The 25230-nt window shown below is 33.0% G+C and overlaps 1 protein-coding gene across 1 annotated transcript; it reads left to right on the forward strand.

The window, feature by feature from the left end:
• The first annotated feature begins 1298 nt into the window (after positions 1–1298).
• LOTGIDRAFT_233095 (hypothetical protein) lies at positions 1299–24786 on the forward strand. The gene is made up of 9 exons (XM_009058555.1): positions 1299–1649; positions 2598–2723; positions 14105–14238; positions 15183–15300; positions 17340–17410; positions 19300–19375; positions 21791–21853; positions 22068–22137; positions 23539–24786. Exons 1-9 carry the CDS (start codon positions 1536–1538, stop codon positions 23619–23621), a joined length of 855 nt encoding a protein of 284 aa, XP_009056803.1. The 5' UTR covers positions 1299–1535; the 3' UTR covers positions 23622–24786.
• The last annotated feature ends 444 nt before the right edge of the window (positions 24787–25230 follow it).

Raw genomic sequence — 25230 nt, forward strand, 5'->3', positions numbered from 1 at the left:
CGAGGATAATAAACCATATAAAAGTAAGTGTTTTGAAAAAGTCATAAGTGTGTAGTAAAAAAGACAACTAAGGGTCAAAATTCATGACAAAACCTAAGCAATGATATTGAGTCACCATTACTGTAGATTCTATCTCAAACACTCTGATTCGTATACACAATCTTCATAAGTACATCTAGTTATGAAAATGTGGGTTAAATTTCCAAGGCACATATAGGCATATGAGCAAAGTAAACGACTTTGCCTAACCGGAGTGTGGAAGGTCCTATCATTCAGTGTTTAGAATAATTTCAAAATCGAAGGCATATGTAGATAAATATATAAAAGACTCTTCAACTGAAAGAATTTTTATATGTTTTTTTTATGATTTTATTCATAATTCAATTACAATGGCTTTTTGTATCTTACGGAAATAGTTTAAGAGAAATGTCACGAATTAAAGACATTTAACATTTTAAAGAACTTACTCTAAGATATGAATGTCATTTGTAGTGATACATAAAAATAAAGGTCACAAAGACGATCCTTGCAGTATCCCATTGGCTCATTTTTTTATAGTTTACGATTTAATTGCGGAAGATGTAAATTTGTGTTATATTCTGTTAGGCAAACATGCATTTTGCTCTTTAAACATTTCTGAAGTAAAAACTGTTTTAGGTTGAAGATAAAATTGAAACGAAAGTTGCATTAGACTAAATGGTGATATGAAACACAGATGTTTCGTAATATTAAAACGTAAATAAATGTTAGTGGTACCACCCCTACCCCAGGAGAGACACGAGTATACAATTATAATTAAATACACATTAATGACATCTTATCAATTGATAATTTAATCTTGTAAATATCTAGGTATCGTTATGATAGAGGTACATAACGTTGTCATAGAAACCGATCTGTTGTCGTAACATCTAAACAATCAAGATGGTGTCTTCAATCATGGCGGCTCAGCTTACCTCAGCATGGGATCTCCCCTCCACGGTAACCCCGGAATAGCCCATTCCTGCAAATAGGTACAATCGCCGCCAAGATTCTAAAACAATTCATAAAACATACTAAATTGTCATTGCAAAAACACAAAAAAGTTTTTTCATTACATTATGATTGATCTCACAAATGTTTTCAAACATATCATTCGGTCCCAAATTAATTAATGTTTGACTGGCACCATCCTATCACCCCTATTTTCACAATGGACCAGTTTGTCAATGGTAAGTATCTGTCTTGCCAAACAAGGCGGTAATCGTATCTGGGGGAGGGTACCACGCGAACTCGCCGTACATTATAATTACCCCTATGTTCTCTGATAGGACAGTACCAGCATTCCACCACTTTTGGCACTCTCAGTGAATTGGCAGGAAAGTCTTGACTGATACATCGTTTTAGATCTCTCCAGTCTTCTCGTAGTACATCTGAAGCAAGCTAGTCGTGAGATTATCCTCTCGTCTGCAGCATTCACATAAACGACAACTTCCTGCATTTTAAGACTCCTTTGTTTTTTCTTCGTTTACTTCGTACACACACAAACCGCCGCCATGGACGCCATCAAAAAGAAGATGTTAGCCATGAAAATGGAAAAAGAAAATGCCTTGGATAGAGCTGAACAATTAGAACAGAAACTCCGAGACACAGAAGAACAGAAATCAAAGGTAAGTTATTTATTTTAACCCTTCACAAACTACCAAGGTTATCTTAAGTTGGATATAGGTCGTAATCTATGCTTTAATGCTGTCGTTCAGATCATATATTGGCCCTTGAAGAATAGTGATAGCCCCTTTCGATTGCATCTAGGGGCATCACGAAATCATCGTGAATATTGTAGGGTAATGATTAGGAATACTTACTGTAATTTAATCAGTAAGATATAAGTATAAGAAATTTCCCATTCTTGCAAGATTGAAAGTGACCCCGATGTCATTTTGTTAGGTTAGAGGTTAGAACATCACGTATCAAAATATTGGTTCTCTTGTCGGTTTTGGTTCAAATACTATTACCAGATTGCTTGAAATCTTATTTCAAGTTTGTAGATTCATAAAAGCTATTAAGATAAATCCAGTTTTTACCAGAATTCGGTGAAAATACCGGGATGGGATCAGAAATGAAGAGGTGGCGGCCATCTTGAAATATGATACCGAAGTCTGTTCATTTCGCTGATTCCGCCTTTTGGTTTCTATTTTGGGCAACTAGGTGATCTCATAGCGAGTACTTATCGCTTTATTTGGCACAGATTACCTTCACATCTCTGTCTTAAGAATTTCTATTATTTTATGCCTAATTACCACAAAACCACTTAGCATACTTAACACATTAATAAATAATTAAATTTCAAATTTGTTTTTTGAATTACGATAACACCTGTTGACCACCTTGACTTTAATTATTACGTCATATCGATAAAATTACTACAGCTCTTTCGACACTATGAAAGATTAATTTACTCGTTATAGTAAAATGCTTACACAACGAACTCTTTGGAAACTTTAACTACTTTTGAAAACTGGAATTGGAAGAATTCCTTATTATCCTGACAAACCCTCAAGTCCCCATTCCATCTAATCTCATTCTCATCATTTAACTCTGTATGTTCTTTCTTACAGATTGAGGAAGATTTAAACACACTCCAAAAGAAATACGCCAATTTAGAAAACGATTTCGATACCGCAAACGAGTCCCTAGCAGAAGCCAACACAAAATTAGAAGTATCTGAAAAGAAAGCCAACGAGGTAAGAATTACAGGATATCAAATTTCACCACTGATTGCGTTTAGTCATGCATTGGTGGTGCAGAAAGGTAAGGGTAGTCGTTACCCATAATGCAATGCTTCTAACCAGGTAAGAGTGTTGCCATGGTGCAATGCTTTGAACACTTTCATCAGCTTGTATCGTATTACAATTTCACCAATCTAACTAATTTACATCAAAGAATTGGTGTTTACATCTAAAGATATTATATTACAATGTCTAGCACATGGCTAGCCATCTTACATGTTTACATACATCCAAATAACATACAGCAAATCATAAGGTTAACATTGTATGGAGAGTTATAAGACTAGGTTACGTTTGCCCCAAATTTAGGTTACGTTTTATTACGATAAGATTACGTTTTATATCTATAATTATCCTAAACAGTACAATAAATAAGAGAATTATATAACAATATATTGTCATAAAATTATGATATTATATATCCTATATCCCGTAGTTGATATCAGGCACTAGGCCTATAGATTTCATGTTTGCATCGTGATCACTTTTCTGTAAAAATGTCGATGTATGTGCCCTTCTGTCAATTCAACATTATGATGGTGAGATAACATTGGAAACAAAGCTTCTGATGGGCTCAGATATTATCTAATGGAGAACATAACAAATAATGGTGGAACATAACTTTTGAGATAAGAAATCCCCACCCACTGGTAATGGTGAGTTGACAGATTCCTTCGAGTGATGTTCCTGGTGTGATGTGATCAAAACTTTTCTGTATTCCATCCACATTCTCAAAATTGGTTTTATTTTTCTTTCCCGGTCAACTTGCAGGACATGATTGATCTAGTGAATGAATTCTCCTAATTTTCTATCCTTGTGTGGTCGCTCTATACGGATGTATACAGTCATTTAGTATCCAATTACCTGTATATACGTTGATGTTCTAACCTCTATATAAAGACCAGCTTGTAGCCCTGAAATTTTCAACTTTTACCCTTGAAGTTATTCTTTATTCAGTGTGATCTGTTAATTATCTTTTATTAATATTTTATGCTTCTTTTATTAACGAGATTATCCACTACCCAAAGTGTGTTTTTCACTATTTTCACGTTCAGTGTGTATTTTTGTACGGATATATCAATTCTTATGGCAGCTGAATAAGGCGGGACTTATTTACTGTTATATTGGACTAGCTCCGCCCATTACGTTTATAAATAGAATTATATCGGGATAGCCCTGCCGTGAACCTCCTTTTCAACGAACGCCTGAATCACTTCGCCGTCTGTGACGTCATCAACTCCATATATGGAATGCAACGCGAGGAATGTTTGCAAAGCTGTTTAGCTGGGGATTGTTATGGAAAGCATTGGCTTTGTCTAGTGGTGTACATACTCCCTCCGCAAAACTAGTTATTTTTAGAAATTTTATAGTTAATCCAACTTTGACGGTCTTTTGCTTTGACCGATTCACGTGTAAATAAAAACAAACTGAGTTTGTGTACCTATTTGACTTTAGGATATTGAAGATGACTTTGGAAATTGTGTAATTGGAAGTGAGGAGATGCAAGGTGAAAGCTTATTAACTGTGCCGGAACCTGAATATAGTGACAATGTGGAACTTTCACAAGATTCGCAACTTTCTGCGCATGACTTATCGCAGGGTTCTGTAGACTCAGTGCCGCCTGCCGACAGTGACGGAATAAAAACAAAAAGAAAAGGCAGCAAAAAAGTTAAAAAGAAAAAATCTAAATCCTCAAAAAATAAAGATGGCGAAAGCAGTGACAAAAGTGAATCTAAAAAATCGCGCAGTAGCAGACGCCCCGAGCCTGAAGGGGCGCCTCCCTCGGTCGCTAATATGGACGAATATGATAAAGTTATCTATAGTGATGAACCAATGTTTTCCGACGTTGACATGTCAGTTGACGAGGGCATCTCAATGCCTAGGGAGAGGACCCGGTCCTCCCGTGCCATGAGACAAAGCAAAAATGGTGGCATAAGTATACCAATGTTTCCTCAGTTAGGAATCAATTCAAATACGATGATAAAATTCGCCATTATTGGAACTGAGTTACAGAATGTTGTTCGCTCATCTTTAAAAAGGGTATGAAGTGTGTGTTTATTTAATCGTTCCCTGCCAAATGTTATTTATACCTTGTTCAAGCTTTTAGATAACAGCTGTGTGATGTCCCACCCTGTATTGTATTAGGTCCAATATTATTTTAGATTCATGCCATTGGTATGTTAATATACTAGCAATTGGTATTTCATATGCCGAAAGTTATTATGTTGAAATATCCTAGAACAGATGTCCAAACTTTTTTCAAAACACTTTCTAAAGTTTGTCCCTCATTGATTCCTGAACCTCAGTCAGTGTTTACTATTCTGCATGTATTTATAATCTCGACTGGTTAAAACTTTGAGCGAAAATTGTCCACATTCCTTTTTATGCCACTTGTAATATTTAAATCATCCTGACCTTGATCCATTTAATGACATTTCCCAATGTTTCTATGCACATCAACATTTGATTGAGTCTCGTATCTGTCACATTACATGTCTCATGTCTAGTTTATTTTAGATAAGTTTTAAATATGGACATCGGTTTGTATGTATACTGGTATAGATTAATATTGTAACCTATGACATTTGAAAACTAGTTGGGCGAGTATTAAATGACAACTATTCGAGAATACAATATGAATGTTAGGATATGATAAACCAATGAACCGCTTCAGGTCATGACTTGTCGCATTATGTAAATTTGGTATTTGGGAACAATATCTATATATGTACTTGTAATCAAGGGCAATAATTATTGCGTAACAGGTCTTTATCTCACAAGGAATTGAATAATATTGTGTAATTAGGAGTATCTCAAAACTTGCCAATTGCTGAATGCTCATAAAACTTTTTATGTTCTTGCTCTGAATAATGCATATTCGCATTTTCGTTCCAAAAGTATTTTTACAGACACTAGCATTTTCTTGGCAAATGTTGCATAGACTGACTTCCTTGAAGTGTTTAGACTGATTTTGGCAAACTTTTAACGGTAAATTACTTGCAGGTGACTCATAAACTTCATCAAGAAACGAGAATAATTCCGTACGCATCTGTGTTTTAAATATGATACCTGAACGATATACCACGTCTTGGCTGGATATCCCCTTTATATATATATATAAACACCACTACTGTATTACTTATATACTAATATATATTATATACCTTATTTATAGCGCGTAGGTAAGAAGGTGGTATCTTAACTTTCAAGAACTCTATTAAGAATATGTTATTGGCACCTTTCCAGACGTCTGTTTATTCTATTATCATGTACCGTTAAATTCTTGCTTATCCAGCAAATCAATTCCTGTATGGTTTCTCACGTGTAAAAGTCTTGATATCGGTGTCTAAATTATCTGAAAGTTCTTCAAGGTTCTGTGAAAGAAGATATTTAGCTGTATATTATAATGATAAGATTGTAGAGAAGGTCAAATTGAGGTATACCCTAGTATCAAGTTACTCCCTGTCTAATCCAAAAGTTAATGATAAACACTGGGGTATTTCACCAAAGGTATTAATTGATATTCACAAATCAGATGGGCAATAGATTTAATTACTCAAGGTAAGCTTATTAAGACACGTAAGGGTTAAGAGGCATTTTGTTGATTATTACAAGATTCTAATCTATTCAAAAAACCCAAATGGCTGGGTGGGGCGATGTAGTTTAATAAATTATTGATAGGAGAGCATTCCATGCCACATTGCCTTGAATAAGGACACAAACTTTGTAAGTCTGAGTATAAGCCTTTGAGCCACGGGGAAAGGTGATACTTTCCTCCGTAAAAAAGCAGTCCACCAAGACCAAGGTCCAGGTTCATCAGCTGGAATTGCTCTGAATGAAATGATGAAGCCAGAATTTGAAATTTTACCAAGTGTATGTAAGTAGATTTTACTTATTTACATATTTTCCAAGAAATTTTGAGTAAATTGGAATATCTTACACATTTTCCAAATTTCGGTATTTCTGTTTTTAAACTCATTTTGGTACCAAGTTTTTGTTAGGAAACCGATCATCTGCGGGCAATATCGTCTGCATAAAATTCTGTATATGGGAGGTAACTCAAAGTTGTCTTATGTTAGCTTCAGACTACTAACAATTTATTCCTTTTTCACTGGTCTATTCAGTTATATTCTGAATATTTAAAGATTTTACCAATTTTAGAATATCATTTGGGGGTAGTTGAAATCATGAAAAGACCAATTTGATAAGGCAAGTCTTGTAAGTTATAGTATTGAGGGGAAATCCCTACCGAGCCATTAGAGTATTTCTTCCTTATAAGGTCGATATAAATAGGGAGTAACTAAATTAAATGAAACAGCCAGGTAATCGCCACCATTTGACACAATCACTGTCACGTGACACTGAGCACACCTAAGCCGGTCCGCACCACAACTTCCTGTGGACATTTTACATGAGTCAGAAGATTTAACTGGAAATTTAAATTAATTGGTCATTAGTTATAGTGATACAGCTTCGTACGCATTATATTAGACATAGTTAATCGTGTGGCATAAATTATATAAATTAATAGTGATTTCTTACTACTGGACTATTTGATAGACAACCAGAAGTTGTAGTTCGGTTAAGTTTCAGAAGGGCCGATCGTCGTGTGTTCAGATATTGTGGTATCCTGTAGGCTAATCAAAAACTGTGAAAATGTCGGTTTTAGGAAATAATAACCCTTCTGGGGTGTTGGGAAATATTAAAACTAAGATGGCAGGACTAAAAACACAAATTGATGATCTTTCCGAAGAGAATACTAGATTACGACGTGACTTAGGTGATAAAGATTCACGGATAAATGAAGTAAGAGCTCTCCTTTTTATCTACAATGTTGCACAATGTCATACGAAGATAGGAATTGTGTTGTTATCATGATCTGTAATGCCAGGGCAATCACATTTATTCTTTGGGCATATAATCAGCATTTAATGGGTAAAACATTAAGTTTTTCAACAGTTGCCGGTACCCCAAAATTGGGTTGGACCTTCTGAGCATGCTCACTCGGGTAAAATGGCGTCTTTGAAGCATAAATTTATTAATGCACTAATCTTTTCAATATAAAACCATAAAGTAAGATAGGATTGGTATAAGAATGTTACTGTGCTCCCTTCTTTAGGTGTGCCCCTTCAATTCTATACATTGGGAACACTGTTATTCGACAATCATTGACTTATTCAACTGTATTTGTCATGTTTCAATAAGTAAGCATGTCATGACATTTGGTAGCAGTTGAATCATCTTGTTTATGACCAGAAAATCAATCTGTTACCCTACAAGTCAATATCTTCTCTTTGAATTTTGCATTCCCCTACCCTCCCAGTCAGGTCCAGTAGCAACCATGATTTCAGTGAGATTACAATGCTCATTAGTTCAATAGGATTTTCAGAAGCTGAATTTGAGTCTATCCTTTCTATAGCAATAACTTCTTATCCTAAACCCTCTACTGTGAAAAGTCCCTTCAGAACTTTCTTAGTACAACTCCCTAGGGTGTTTACCCAATATTTTGTCATTAAGGGTATTGTTATGCATGGCTTATCCTGGCTTAATGTGTAATATAAACACAAGAATATCCTAATCTCTACTTATTTTAACCCCATAGGTGAGGTTAATTGTGCATTGACCTCTTTGATCTACCTTAATTAAATTCTGATACCAATAAATTGATTACTGATAAGGGGCCTCAAAATTTGGCACAAGTAATAACATTTTTTGAAAATTCCTCTGTTAAGATTGAATACAAAAGAAAATTGGCATAAATTTGATTAAGCTCAATGATAGGATATTGGATATAGCACATGATTTAGTGACTAATCGGGCTATCATATCTTAGAATATTTGACACAATTAAATCCATAATTATCTTTGGTTATAAAAATTGTAATATCTGAAACATTTCCATAGTTTAACTTGATATATTTTGACAATTGAACAGATATAGTAAATATTTTGAATAAGGCTATGATTGGAATTTGTAAATACCATAATTGTGAGGGTTATACAGTTAACATTGTCATAAACTGTGTTGAATATGAGAACAATATTAATAGAGAACAGTAAGGATAATGAATGTTAGGAATGTAGACACTACCTTGACCTGAGAAGAGATTAAGCCTTCATAATAGTCTTAATGGTCAAGGATGGTAGATTTCTTAAAGTATGATTATTATTTATTCACATTGTGTTTGAAGAGCTTCATCCCTGTCATAAATAGACACCTTGCAATGATTTGATAGCGTACCTAAAATCTTACTCCTGCCAAGCTTGAATTCTCATGACAAGAATATTCTCTCCTTGGCTCTTAAATTAAAAGCCTTCATTTAATTCTGCTCACCCCTTCACCTAACCTTCTGATATGTAATTAAGATGACATCATTAATTAAATCTGAACAAGGTTTTGAACCAGACAGAGTTCTGCTCTAGGGCTCATTAATTAACTGTAAATGTCATGTATTTCTTGTTTTACATGCATTTAGTCTACAAGATACATTTCCTGTACTATCTTGATTGTATTGTTGCTTGTCATACTCTTTCCCTGTCAAATTTAACAATGTCTTTAAAATTTTTACATGGATAGGCGATAGGCTCTACTTGAAAGAACAATATCTATTTGGAAATGAGCACATTAATTTTCTTGATCTTTTCTTGAAAGCAAAAAGCTGACCTTCCGTTATTGTACAAAAATTGCCAGATTATGCACAAAGCTGTGAAATCTTTTACAAGGTATTGAAGTTGGTGTATGTTAATATTGCCCTCCTCCCACTACACAAATACCAAGCTATTAACCTTCATCTTTTATTACCTTAGTACTAATTACTCTTTCTAGTTTTGATAAAAGAATCTTTTTACACTCATTTGGCCAATTGCAGAAGTAGTTAAAAATTTATTTATTTTCATTTTAAATATGCCTGATTTCATTTGTGTGAATAAGGTACAAAATGTCATGTAGACATACTTTTCATTCAAAATTCGTGTTTCAAAATCTCTCAATCAAAAACGTGCTTTATATTCGAAACATGTCATCCTACCAATTGGAGCATAACGCTAGCTTTATACAATCCCAATGAAGTACATGTATATTGTAGGCTTCATCTATGAAGATTATAATTCACGAGACATTTCTTTGACACATTTTTACCAAATTAGGTATAAATATGTTTGTAAGTGCTTTATAAACACTTGAATTTGACCCTTCTTACTTCCTAGCTATTTACTTAAGTTGAGACCATAAATATATAAAAGTTACTGAACAAATTACCAATTGACAAACATTTCCCCTGTGTATACTAATGACTAAGTCGGTATGCTGTTCTCTCCAAATTCTTTGACATCATGTATGCACAAAATAAGTCCAGCTTTGTAGGCTCTGATTCAATTGATCATCAGAAAGCAGAAAAACTTCTGATTCCATGACATTTGCATGAGATGTTGACAACATCTCTAATGAAATATTAAAATGCAGGGGGTTCCAGGAGTACATGAGTACAGAGCTTGATGTGTCTGTGAACACCATAGATTATATTGTTGACCACTGACCAGTACTGGCTACTATAGGTAGCATGTTATTGACCTGTTAAATACAAATCATACATTGTATATTTGTTTATTAGACTTCAAATCACATGTCACTGATGTGGACAATTTCAAACAGTCTTCCCTTTGTTTTATTGTCAGTGGTCAGTGACACTTTGACTGCATGGCTCCACAGTTGTCATGAAATATTTGCATACCAGAAATTATGCAAAATAATTTGATTCTTGGTATGAAGCTTTTAAGAATTTTTTGTCACCAGTTTTATGATTTAAGGTATAACCTTTTAATCTCTTTGACAAGTATATCATAACAGTAATGAGTGTATAATACTGTTATCCAAATTAAAGACATCCCATCAGAGAGTCTTAAAATATGTTTGACTTGTTGATGAGAGCCTCAGTAAATCTCTTGGGTTGGTATTGGTAAAACAGTGGACTGTTAGTTTAAAGTTTGAAGTTAGTTTTAAGAGAAAGGCTTGAGGAAATCCTAAATCAACAAATATCCTGGCTGTAAGTAGCAATAGTTTGTCTGAAGGTCAAATCTTGACTTAAATCACACTTCAATCTTCAAAGAGTTCAATCTTTTCAATGAAATTTGACAACTGCTTGCAATATATCTGTGCATTAAAATTTTGGAAAAATATCAAATTTCATACAACAATAGCAATAAAAGGCAGTTGTATTTTGACTTTCATTACAGTAAAAAAATGTATTTTCTTTTTCAATCTTTTGGCGTGATGAGTGAATGAAAAAAAAAAAGAAAGTATTTCACTGATTCATTCAAAATAAACCTGAGATGAATTGTGAAGCAAGTTAAACCTACTTGAGGTTAATCAAAAGTATAAAACAAGTTCATCTTGTCAGCGATACGTTAGTTTTAGTCAAATGACATTATATCACCTGACCGTTTTACAATGTACTGTCAAGTTGAGTAAATCTGACCGATGTGAAATTTGTTGTAGTGGGGGACTAATCCTTCATTTTGTCTTGTTAACTGTCTATTTTCTATTTTCCCTAGGTTTTGTTTGTTATCTCTTCTCTTGATCATGGTCATGGCTTTCCTATGGTCATAAATATCAATTCAGATCTAATTTCATGTTCAGATTAAGAATTTGTCACTTTCAATTAATACAAAATACAAAATCTAAAATCAAATTCTGCTGACTCAACAAAATTTAAATTTGAAATTTAAAGACTTTAAAAGCTGAATTTGGGGTATTAATCCTACAGGTGTGGTAAAGGTTACTAAATATCACTGTACCTGGTTGTCATGGTTAATAATTGGGTCACCACATTCATTTAGAAAACATTTGATATGACCAGTAACTGGCTTTAGGCTGGTCATTAATGTCATATGCTTGGTTAACCAGAAAACATTCTCAATGTGATCTGATACCACAGTAATGTTAAATAGGTCATCATTTTGATACAAACCTATCAAAGACTATTTGGACATACTGAAAACAAATGATTTTCTGATTTCCTTAAAAAGCTTTGGAAAAAAGAGTGTGATCTCTGAACATTGTAGGAATTTACTAGGACTCATTAGTATTGTCAGCTGATTTCAAATTAATCTTGCATTCTTATTCTTTACAAATAGATCTTCTTCACAAAGGGTTTGCCTCTCCCATTTTGACCTATTTTCTCAAAATTGTGCCACATGGTAAAAACACTGCCATGTATATTGTGAGTTGTTTGATAAGTCAGGGTATTACAAATTGTAAAGGTCACCACTGGTGTTTATTCTTCTACAGAAGGGTGTAAAACCAACCTAAAAGGTAAAAGAATTTAATTGACTTGGAGTGACTTTTGTCCAATTTTTTGGCTGACATGACTGTAATGAAGGGGTGTTTAAAACTTGATTCTTGTAGTTCAGAAAAGTTTTTCACCATATGATAGAAAGCCTAGTTTCATTCTTCCTGCCTGATAGCTCAATCAATGGGTCTGGGCATGATTCAATGTCATTGTTAGTATTTAGGCGGAAGTGCATACCTTATAGATATGCTTCCTTGTCACATTTAAAATCAGGTTAAGAGTCCTCTTTATATTTATGACTGCAATATTTTACTGTTAATGCATCATAATAATAAATCTGTACCCTACCCTGATTTATTCAGGATATGCCTACAAGCATTTGAAATATTTTTGATATGAAATATTTCCAGTTTACATTCCTTTCAATTTTGTTTCATAAACAAAGTCCATCCTAAGGTGAATGTCAATCATTGTGGATTGTTGACCAGTTAGTGTATATTGACCTCTTTTTGAAAGAAAACTGCCACATTATAACACTATCTATTCAATCTAGAAATGTATCCATTATTGTTATTCTTTATCAGTACAGATACGCTTAGGCACACCCATTTAGTGTTCAGATTGTACTGGAAACAATAGTAAAATGCCTCAATATACTAGATAACGCTGGATTCTAGCATCCTGTTACCAATCATTTGTCTTCCACACCCAACATTTACTACACTTGAAACTTTCACATAGATACAACCTTTAAAAGGAAACTTGTAATGGTTGTACTTATGTCCTTATATGGTATGGTTATTTTAACTCATTAATCTGTGATGGAGTGTAGTGAACTCTTGTCTCTTTTGCATTACTTTAGAACTTACCCCATGTCAAATACAATGTGACTAAAAGGCTCCAAATTCAAATATATTTGAATGAAAGAACAGTATAGGCCTATATATTTTTGTTTCACACAATGTGTAATGTGTAGTGAGTTTAAGGGGTATTTTATAGGTCACAGTTTGTATCTATAATGAGTCATATTAAACTCTCTTTCTATACCAATATCATACAGAGAAAATTATATTTTAAAAAAGTGTTTACAAAATAGCCTACAGAATGATTATGACAATGAATATAAGTTTAAGTATATACTCCTCTTTCAAATTTTTGATTCATATTTTACTTGGCCATTATTTTCTTATAACAATAGTATAGGAACATGATTCTGTTTATCAAATCTTACACACTTAACCACATATCTTAAAACTCTTGATAATATTGTAACTGGTTTACTGTAATCAGCAATGCGGAACCAACAATTGTACATATTACTAGAGCCAGTCTGAATGTATTTCTCTCTCAACAACATAAAACAGTTACATCAGACTGAATTTGAAATAATTAGGGATGTCAAGCCAGTCAAAACTATTTGCTATTATCTACACTACTCAGCACATTTCTAAAGGTCAGGAAAAGGAAAGGGAGGCAATTTTCAATTTCCACAAATGATGTAGTATGTATTTCCTGTGTCGGCTGTTTAACATTAGATTACAAGGCGTGATGATAATGTTAATTGAAAATCTTGATTATACTTTTATACTATAGCAAATATTTTACTAAGACAAATATCTTTGTTGGATACAAGCAACAAGGAAGAGACATTCATTACAATTATTATATGATAATAAAAAATATACAAACAAAATGTCTCTTTGACATTTACAGCTTTTGTCTAGCAACACACATAATATGCATAAAGAGACAAAAGGCAGGTGCCCTCTGAAGTGTCATGTTTTTCCTTTTGTATATGTTCACAATCACAATTCAAGAAGTTATGCAAAGAATCTTCTTTGTTTCTTTTCACAAACATGTTTATATTCATGAAGCCAACTTGATGCCCCTCAATTCATAATAAGTTTGTGACATTTTTTATTTCGTTTTGATTTCAAATAACAAAATAAACATCAAATGGTCCCTGTTATTGGCACTACAATCTTAACTTCAGCCCATTACAATTGGATCTTAACATGATCTTTACAATACCATGTCTTTATTTTGTAGTTGGAAACAGAGGCTGCTGGTTTCACACGTCGTATTACCCTTCTAGAAGAAGATTTAGAAAGGTCTGAAGAACGACTCACATCCGCCCAATCCAAACTTGAAGAAGCTTCTAAGGCTGCAGATGAGAGCGAGAGGTATGTTGAGACATCAATCAATAATGTCTTTAATACTGGTATACCATTTGAAATGTTTGAATTAAGGCTCTATTACATTCAAGATCTTGCTTGTTTTACTCAAATCTGGGCATCAAAAAACTTATTTCAAATATTGCTAATTTTATCTTAATTCTATCCAAAGAACTTGCAAATTCACTTGATTCAAACATTTCAAATAATTGTATGTGATGTATTTGTTTTAGATCTATGCTGAAAGTTTTTTTTCCAGAATAAATGGAACATTGCATGAAACCCTCTTGAATTTCAGCGCAGAGACACTTGTTACATCCCTTGGCATGATTTATTCCAATTAAATTCAAACAAAAGATAGTTAAGTGGTAGAAATCTAAGAAGCAGAGCAGACCAAGATAGACATACCCCAATCCCATTACATATCTAACCTTACCCTTAGTTAATTTAACTGCATGTTCTGATTTGAGAATTTTGCATGCTGTGTGTTTTACAGACAAAAACGAACTGTTGAGAATAAATTAGCAGCTGCAGAAGAAAAACTTGACGAATATGAAACAGCATTGAAAACTGCACAAGCGCATGCCACCGATACAGAAACGCGATTTGAAGAGGTACAGTATTCTACCCTACATGACTAACATACACTCAGCTTATATCAGTGGAGCCATGCCAAAAACAATTGAAGGTTTCCCGTATTTGGCAATTTTGGTTTGCATTGCATTGATATTGATGACAATGCACTATTTTGGTAATCTATTGTTATTGGTTATTCACTGATGTAAATTGAACCCGTAAAATCATAGTAAACTGTTACTTGATTTCTTATTCTTTCCCTACTGCATGTCAATTAATATTCTAAGTTTCTATTTCTTACAGACGGGCTTGGCTTAAAGACTGCATTTGATTTTATTCAATTTGTAAACTAATTAATGAGATATTTCTTTCAATAGAGGGCGCAAAGTGCTGGAAAGCAGAAGCTTATCCGATGACGAAAGAATCGACCAACTTGAAGCCCAACTCAAGGAAGCTAAATATATCGCTGAAGATGCTGAACGCAAATACGATGAGGTGAAGACATGAAGCTGCACTTTGCATGACTTGCCTCCTAAATGATATTGTACTGTTATAATAATAATATAACTGTTATATGTGTCCTGATAAGGAGATATATTTCAAAATTCAAATCAGAGAACAAATCTCTCCATTCGGAATAAGTATTGTGAAAATCTCCATATCACATTTAAACCTCAACTAAAATTTATCAAGTGATCAAGTTTAGTTGAGGTATTATTGATGTTTAATATACTAAATACTAATGTTGTCTTCCATCTTAATACTAGAGGGCGAAAGGTATTGGAAAATAGAAGTCAGGGTGATGAAGAGAGAATTGAGTTGTTGGAAAAACAATTCGAGGAGGCTAAAGTCATTGCTGAAGATGTTGACCGTAAATATGATGAGGTGTGCAATCCTTTGACAACAAATAGCTGTGTGCTCTTTTGCAAGGATTTCGAGTTCCATTTGCATATTAGCAATTTAGGTTCTTGCAATGATGTCTTGCTATTTGGTCAGATAAATGAATTAGAAATTTAAGGTCTTGCACATGTTGATCTTGTAGTGCTTTGCTATGCAGAAAACGTTTGCCATTAGAAATTTGAAACCAACCAGACACGGCCATCTGTCTAATGAGACGTAAATTTGTCCTGCTGGAAATTGACTTGATGAAACAATGATATGATGAGATTGACTATCTCTAGTAGAGTTTTATCAATCCACACGCATGTTTCCTAGTTAGCTGATTGCCTCGATCATATATTACAGAGAAAAATCAATTATTTTCTATCATGGCTGTATATGAATAGGTTCCCATTTGTCGATAGTTAAGATGGGCTAAGATAAAACAACTTTGAATCACTAATAACTTTGGAAAAACCTCAAATTTTTCTCGCCCCATTTTCGATATTACGTAACTTTACACTTGACAGGAAATGATACGCCTATCCCTCATTCTAACCAAGTTCTTGTTATAAATTGTTCTACTGATCTATCTAACACCCACTATGTAATATTTTCTTGATCTCTTTTAACCACTAAACAATATTAAATTTCTCTGTTCGTTATAAATTTTAACCATATTTTATTGATAAATAGGAGGCAATGCATGAAGAGACTGTGTTTTGTCGTGATATGATGTTTAATATTTCTATTTATTTCAGAAGGCATGATGTGTGATGTCTTGATAGCTATGGTTTTACAGGATCATATTCTGTTTTAATCATAGCTATTGACAAATAGTTGAATGTATTAGAGATAGCTCATGATAACAAAATGGTTATTGGTTATATAGATATATATAGATACACTTCTATAAAAGCATTGGCCTTAGCTCACAAAATTATTCTAAATTATTTCTAAAGACTCCTGCAGATTTCAAGGTTATCCTGTGGTAATTAAAAGATTTGAGCTATCTCTTAATTGTATTAGTTATAATTGATTATTAATTAATAAGTGATGAGTCTTTTACACATTGCTTTTATTACATGTTACAAGGCCAATCAATCATATATCACTAGGGTCAAGTAGACCTAACTTCCAGTGTACTTGACTGAAATCTATTAGAAAACTGTACCAAGAAAACTGTTTCCTTAGATCAATGTAGGAAATGATGATTTGATTATATTAACTATCAGAAACTATTAATCTTGATGATTATGCCTTGTAAAATGTTAAATCAGAGACAGCAATGATCCTGCAATATCTTACTCAGCTGAGTGCTGGCTGTCTCTGACCTACTTTACTAAACCTCGAATGAAAATCAGCTTCACAGCCAATTGAATGTGTGAAAATTTGCATGGTTTGAAATTTGACGATATCAATTAAAAGATATTATTTATGAAAGATATCATATAAGTAATGCATGAATTTTCAAAAAAGATATAAATTGATACAAAAAAAAAAAGAATTTCTAAGAATATAAATTTCAAGAAATTGCATGATTATCTAGAATCATGTCTATTCCATCAGTGTTCATCATGATTACATTCTCATTGATATATTATTGATAATTAATGAACATTCATGGAATTAATTGTGAGCTGATTTCTATCTAGGCTGCCCGTAAATTGGCCATCACTGAAGTTGATTTGGAACGTGCTGAAACACGTCTTGAAGCCGCTGAAGCGTAAGTATCTTCGAATTCTTTAATGATATGATATTTTATGAAAAAATCATTTTTTCCCCTCAGAGCGTTCGTAAACTAGTGGTAAATGATTCTGACCTTGAAAGAGTTGAAGAAAGAGCTGAATTATATGAGAGGTTTGTCCACATGTCTCCGCAGCCTAATACTCTCTTACGCCTTTTCCTTATTTCACTGGCTCTGGGGCTCTTTTATATTAGTTGTAAGACACAACAACCATATACCACACACCGATATTTTCTATATATATATATATATATAAATACAAATTGTTTTAAATTATGAAAATGTTTTCTATATTTGGATGATGTTTTGCATCTTGAAATAAACAGTGTGTGGGAGTCATATTCTAACAAACAAACAAAAAACAGAAAAAAACAAACACTATCATCATCTAACAAGCATGATCACTCTATCATTCATTCTCTTTCTATTGAGCATTTTGTTGATTTTCATTTGGTTTCTGATATGGCCATACATCAACAGTTGGCCGACAGCAATACTGGCATTGATCATGAAGCTTTAAGCAAATATTCACTTCTAAATGTTTCTTGTTGGAGTTTTACTAAGCTGTCAATGATGACAACCTTATTAAAATATGGGTTTTTGGCTTCCTAAATCACATGAGTCTTATAGAAACCACTTGAAAATTTATCATTTTCTAACTAATCTACTTCACTCTATTTTTCAAACTCTTGCATTTTATCATTTTTATTAAGAATCATGTCAAAGGAACAAGGAAATCTTTATTATCAGTCCTGTCACAATTCGAAATTTATGAGATTTGAAAATTTTACTGTTGGTAAAAAAAACTTAGAAATGTTCCTTGTTCTTTTGAAATTTGACTTGCTCTTCTTATTGGATATAATTGACTTTGGCTCAAAATTGAATTATTTATCACATAAATTGAAATCTTTTAAAAATTTATCCAATAAGAAGCTGTTTTCATCACAAAATAGATTGTGCATGTTCACTTTTAACTCATATTTCATTTTCCAAAAATATTTTTTATTCCTAACTTTCCAAATAAATATTGAAATTAAAACAAAAACTATTGCAATTAAGATTACTTTTCTCTCTGCTTGAAAATATCAATATTCTTTTCGCTAATGTTGTGATCTACATAAAAAATTAAAGATGAATTTGATAAAAACTGAGAGAGAGTTATTCTACACTTGATTTATATTTTATCTTGATTAATTGATTAAATAGTTGATAAAGTTTCAACTCACTCCTTCAAGTAACCCTAGTTGTTTGCATGCTAATACAGTGTGTGCGTGTTGTTTGCATTTTTACAGGAAAACGAAATTGCTTGAAGATGAAGTTACCTCCCTTACTAATAATCTTAGATCATTAGAAATTAATTTAGAAAAGGTAAGATCGTGTCGTGGTTTGTGAAGAAGTGTGCATAAAGGTTTGAAATGACACCAGTCCCTACAAACAGTTGAAAATTATATTGAGATTTGATTCGATTAGATTTCACCTTCATTCTATTCACTTTACCCTTACTTCGTTTCAGGCTGTTAAACTGATTATTATCATTGTTATTTTGGCTTATAACATATCAATGTATCTAATCATTACACCATTATAACATTCCCTCATCTACGCTAACCAGTTTTAGTGTTGTGTAGGAAAATTTTCAAACTAGTTTGTAGGGACTGATGTTATTCTTGTGATAACCAAACTGCGATTCACCCTAGCTCACCTCTTTGATTGGATAAGGTTGAATTTGAGTGTTGCCCGCTGTGTGCCCCTTTATTTGGAGAATTGGTCGCATGTGGATGTTGAAACATGCGTCCTTTCTTGTGTCGTGAACTCATGTTACGCTAACCCGCCCTGTAACATTTTATACTTTTTTTAATTGATTACAGCAAGATTTATGAACTTGATGAGGAGCTCCATGTTGTGGGTAACAATCTCAAAACCTATACAGTCAAGGTGTCAGAGGTAAGGGGAGCTAGGGGACTCGCGGTTATTATGGTTATTTAAAAAATTCATACAAAATACGATCTGTTACAGGAAAATCCTAGAGTTGGAAGAAGAATTGAAGGTCGTGGGAAACAATATGAAATCACTGGAAATCAGTGAGCAAGAGGTATCACCATAACTGCATGGTGTCCGCCTGCCTCTTGCATGTTAATACCATAAGAAAACCTAGTATGGTCTAACTGCGCCACATAGCGCTAGGCACCTCAAATGTAGTGAAACCATTGTGTGAGCCCCACTGGAAACAAAATTCAATAAAATCATTGATGGAATTATTTCCCCAAATCACCTCCCCAATTTTTCAACATGATTAAATAGCTTGGTAGAATTAACTTGCCCTAATTTCCCTCAATACATGCCAGACCAATCCTTGATTTCAATGACAAAACATCCTTGAGTGAACAACGGTATAATTACTGAATCAAAGGTCCTCCTTCCCCTCGACAGTGTTCTCTTTCCACTGCTGTATAATATGTGTTGGGAACAAGGGTGTTCATAGAGACACATTTCATAGCCCAATAATGCTCAATGCACAGTAGTGTGTACTTGTAAACTTGATGGTATGGTAAATGCTATGTTAAACTGTAAATGGGATGCTGGGTGAAATATTTCTGTCAATCCTAGAAATCAGACTGAATTTGACTTTGTATTCATGTGGTTCTCGCATCAATGGAAGCTTTAGTACCATGAGGACACTGTAGAATCCCAAATTATGTTGAAATACCTAACGTTATAACTAGTCATCATATTTTATAGCAAACTCAACTTTATTTTAAGGCATTGATAGTTTCTTAGTTTTTGTGTTCATTTTATGGACAACAGAAATCAAAAGAAATTGCCAATAACCTAAGCACATGAAGTCATTTATCCAAATTATATCTTAAGACTTCTCAAACTGTAACACAAAAATTTAAAGTTGACATTTGGTAATTTTGGTTCTCTGCTGCAAGATGTTACTTGATGTGCTTAGTCATGAAGTTTGCTATCAGATTGAGTTGGGAATGTTCCGTCAATTTATAAACGAAATAAGCTCACTCAAGTTTGTTCAATATGTGAAGAGTCATCATCTCATCCTATCACCAGACTAACTTTTGCCGTTTGCATGTTCCATGTTTCAAAATATCAAATAATTCCTTAATTTTGTTCTCGACCATTGGTCTTAACCTCTGTCTAAATTCATAATTCATTGGCAGTGTGTCGTTAAACTTGTGTTTTGATTAGCATTCAGAATGAGTAGCGTGCTTTCAAAATGGCCGCTTTTATCAGATATTGTTGCGACTGACTAAAATCATTTGATTTAGTAAAATATAACCATTGTGTGGTAACGCCTTAACATAATGCATGCCAATAATCTGTTTAGTCCAACAACGTGTGTGGCATTAACAATTGAAGTGATTTTGAATTTACTCTATAATTTTTTATGTTTTTGAAGAAATTATTGACAATTTATAAACGAAAAAAATTACTGGTTGATTTTCATTAAAAATAAACTGAATCCCCCCTTGTTTAGTTTAACTAATCATGTATTTGTTAAATAATGTTTTTCTAAAAGTTTTTGTCAACTTTTTTTGTTCAATTTGTTGAACCAAGTATTTGTATGTGAAGGTTTATTTTATGTGATTTTCTTTTTTTTTTTTAATTCATTTTAATTTCATTTAAACCCTCTGTAACTTTACAAATTACAACTTTTTTTATGGCTAGACGTTTAGAAATCAAACTTGGCTCTCTAGACCAAATCAATAACTTTAGCAAACAGTTTGTCATGTCTCAAGTTAGCAAACGACTTCTAAAAGCAGATGATATTTATCTGAGAAAAATATTTCAAAAATTTAAAATTACAGAGGGTTATAATCTTCACATATTCCAAATTAATGGAGTTTACCTAGATTTTGATGTACATGATAATTTGGGATTCATGAACAGGCCTTTAATTAATGATTTAAAAAATATTATTTAGTTTTTGCAGGGTTGACCTTTCTATACAAGACATTAATTAAATAATTTGATTGATCATAATAGGTTTTGACAACATTCAAGAAGTAAATCAGTGAATATTAAAATTCAATTTGTATATCTAAATCTAAACATTATCTTCATTAGAAACAACCTGCAATACTAGATGGTATAATTTTGTGAATTTTCAGGCAACCAGATTGAGTCAAATAAATTCAAGTCGATTATCATGCCAAGAACATATTCACTTTTGACTCTCTTTTAACAAGATTTGATCTGGTTATGTGAAAGTTTTCTATTTGATATATGTTATGTATGAGATATACTATAAAGTATATTTGATACAGACAATATCCAAGTCAGCTGATGACAATTTAGTTCAAATTTCCTGATGACTAATCTATCAACTCTATGTTTCTCTAGGCTTCACAAAGAGAAGACAGTTACGAAGAAACTATTCGTGATCTTACCAACAGACTTAAGGAAGTATGTATTTTGTTCACACACCATAGCTCATCACGTTTTCTTCAAAAATATTTGGTTAAATGTCAAATTATTTAAACACTCTTGATAATGATATCAAAGGTTAAATTTCATTGCAAACTATTCATTACAAGCAATATATTACATTTGCTACTAAATGTAAATACACAAACACAATACATTTTTATTACATTCCAATTATTTTGTCCCCAATTAGGCTGAAAACCGTGCCACAGAAGCTGAAAGAACCGTATCCAAATTACAGAAGGAGGTTGACAGACTTGAAGGTACCAGAGCACGCCGACTTGTGTGACATCCCCATCCTCTGATAATAACAAATTGATCATGTTCAATAGTTTAACAATTCAGTGAAATTTGACGCATGTTAAGATAAAATCGTAGATGTCTTAACCCTTTCTGTTTCAGGAAGTTTAACTTGCCGTGTGAGCATGATTAACCCTTTTATTTCAGCTGAAGAACCAAGAATTTGTCCTGTACCCTATTTTGACTTCTCCACTGTGGTCTCCACTTTGGAGGGTTAACATAGTGTTCAAGACAGAACTAGCTTGTTAAAAATGCATGTCTTTGTTTTAATCAGGTTGAATTAAGGGCCGAAACTGCCGGACGAGAGCTTAGTAGACTTCATATTCAGTTCGAGAAGGTCGAAGGTAGGTTTATGAAATATCTCGTCTCATCTCTGGTGCAATGGTACTTGGACTCTTGGGCAGTTATTGAGCAACAGAAGGAAAAGATAACTATGACCAGTGGTGCAATAGCAATGATGGCAGTAATACCATGTATTTACTAACAAATTGAATCGTGTGAAATCTCTGTTAATCGAACTTAATTACTTGTTTAATGATTGACTATAATGTTATACCAGTTATGAAATTCTTATTTGGGTATAGCTGTATTGTCAGCTTTCAAAATTATATCCTTTGATATTTATCAGATCTTATTAGATCAAGGATATGCAAGGATAACAATTGGTATGACATTATATAGCATGTTGTTATTATTGACAATGTTTGAGCATGTTGTGTTTGATTGGCATGTTACAGGTGAACTTGATATGGAAAGAGAAAAAAGCAAATCACTACAAAGAGAATTGGAATCCACCATGGAAGAACTACACGACATTTAGACTATTACAACATTTTATTCATCCTTCATTATACACAGGTTGTTCTTGTCATAATACAACTTTCTTTATATCTTCAATTAAGGATCAGAATAATGCTTTCATCCTTAGTGCTGATTTGGGATTCAAACAGATTTTGTGTTGACTATTCTGCATAATGTCAAAGACCACTTGTAATATCAATGGTTGTTTAAATCCAAACAACAGTAAAGATGTAGAGATGTATCTGTTTTGTGACAATAAAAATTGTTAAATGTGATACTAACATTGAGCATGATATTTGATAATTTGAAGAGCATGGTGAATTTGTAGAGAGAATTCTCAGTCTTTAATTTCAGAACTTTTCAGTATTTCAATCTTTTTATTTCGTTATTTTTCATCAGAATGTTTCTATTTGCAAATGAATATAAAAAACTTTTGACAAAACAATGTAATAGCATTTTCCAATATCATAAGTATGATTTTGGCATTGTTAAAGGTCACAATGAAAAGACTCAACTCTCAAATGATATGATTTATTAACAAAGTGTTCTTTTCCCTATTTCAGATGAACTTCTTGCAGAGAAAGAGAAATACAAGGCCATTAGTGATGAACTTGATTCAACATTTGCTGAATTGGCTGGATATTAATCAATTTATTTTCCTTTCGTCACAACACAATGCCAATCAATTTAGGCTGTTCAAAATCGTTCAAAAAATATCATTTGTTGTAAACTACTATAATTTTCAAAAAGCCTCTCTATTTACTCTGCTACTTGTTTATTTTTGGTGTGTGAAACATTTGTGTAAGATGAGTAATGGTGACCAAATTACTGTTCAAAAGTGTACAATCTCTATACAATCTCAAAACCTAGCTTTCAACCAATTTTCATTGTATAAAGTAATATGATATCAAATTTTTAGTAATTTCGGATAAGGCCCCAAAAATGTTAAGATTCACTTGAGATCTTCTGGGCAGATATTTTTTTTAATATAATATGATTCCTTTTTTGAATCAGAACATTCTTAAGCCCCTCTTCCAATTTGATATTGTCGTAAGAGGGCGTATATCTATATACTATTGAAAGTCAGTGCGATTTATTGTATATATCTGCCGAAGTTGAGTGATCTTAATGATTTTTGGTGTGTTTTTTTTCTTTTTTTTTGTAAATTTAGTAAAAATTCTAGATTGTGCTGCTCGATGGTGAATCAGTTTTAGATTAAAATGCCTTCCGGTCTGTCACCATGGGAACGGACAGCCTGATTTGACCAAAGTCCATCTGCAATGTCGCTGGACATGGCAATATCCGGAAACGCCTCTATTTTCTATTGTATATTTTTAATCTGCTTTATGATAAATAATGATAAATGATGCTATTTAAATTCTTGCATGCGATCAAAGATCATGGACAATTATTTGTAAATGTATTTATATTTTTTTCGTTAATATTTGGAAAAGATTTTTTTTAAATGTCCCAGAAAACCAGAAAATTCCGAAATTTAATCCTGTCAGTATTTGACAGTGAGATGTACCACCATATTCTCTGGAACTCGTATTTCTGGCAAGTTGTCAAAGTTCTTCACTACCTTCTTGGTAAGGATTTTAACTCGGCATTCTTGGCATTAAAACAGGGTAACAGTTGAATTCTTTTTGCTACCAATGTAATAACTCTATGTGCTTTAATTTTGCATTTATTATTATTGACTGTATAATAATATAGATATAAAATACGAAGTTTTGACTTCTTGCTAACATATTCTGGGTATTGCCATTTGTTTTTTAAGACAATAAAAAAAAGTCATCTATTCCCCTGAATTTTGTTTTTTCTTCTCTGGAAGTGAAATATATACCAGTCATGGTAGTGAATATTGCATGTTTCTAATATTTAACAGAACCTAGTATCTTATAACTCTCCATACATTTTACATACATACTTCAATATTGGTTTACATTTTACATAATTCACAATCTATTTCACTATCAACACTTATACATTGATACTACATAGTATCTAGTTTCTGTTGGTGTTAGAGGCATTGCAATATGGGTATTGAATATATTGTGGGTCACTATGTTAATGATTTTACTTTTACTCTTTACAGCTAGAAGTTTGCAGACCACTGACAAGTTTTGGTAGAAATTGGTTGAAGTTTCTGATACACCAAATCGATTGTGTGCCACTTCATGTCAGTGGTGTTTGCAACCTCTAGAAGAATGCCAAAGGGAATACCTTTTTTAAGATTCCTTTACCAGAGATTT

This window comes from Lottia gigantea (genome assembly GCF_000327385.1).
Source record: "Lottia gigantea unplaced genomic scaffold LOTGIsca_34, whole genome shotgun sequence".
In the NCBI taxonomy this organism is placed as follows: Eukaryota; Metazoa; Mollusca; class Gastropoda; family Lottiidae; genus Lottia; species Lottia gigantea.

Bases quoted from the DNA above. Each gene is read 5' to 3' on its own strand.
- LOTGIDRAFT_233095 (XM_009058555.1), top strand. From the start codon at position 1,536: ATGGACGCCATCAAAAAGAAGATGTTAGCCATGAAAATGGAAAAAGAA. The intron at 14,239-15,182 runs GTATGTTGAGAC...TTCTTTCAATAG, and splicing joins GCTGCAGATGAGAGCGAGAG to AGGGCGCAAAGTGCTGGAAA. The intron at 17,411-19,299 runs GTAAGTATCTTC...AATTGATTACAG, and splicing joins CGTCTTGAAGCCGCTGAAGC to CAAGATTTATGAACTTGATG.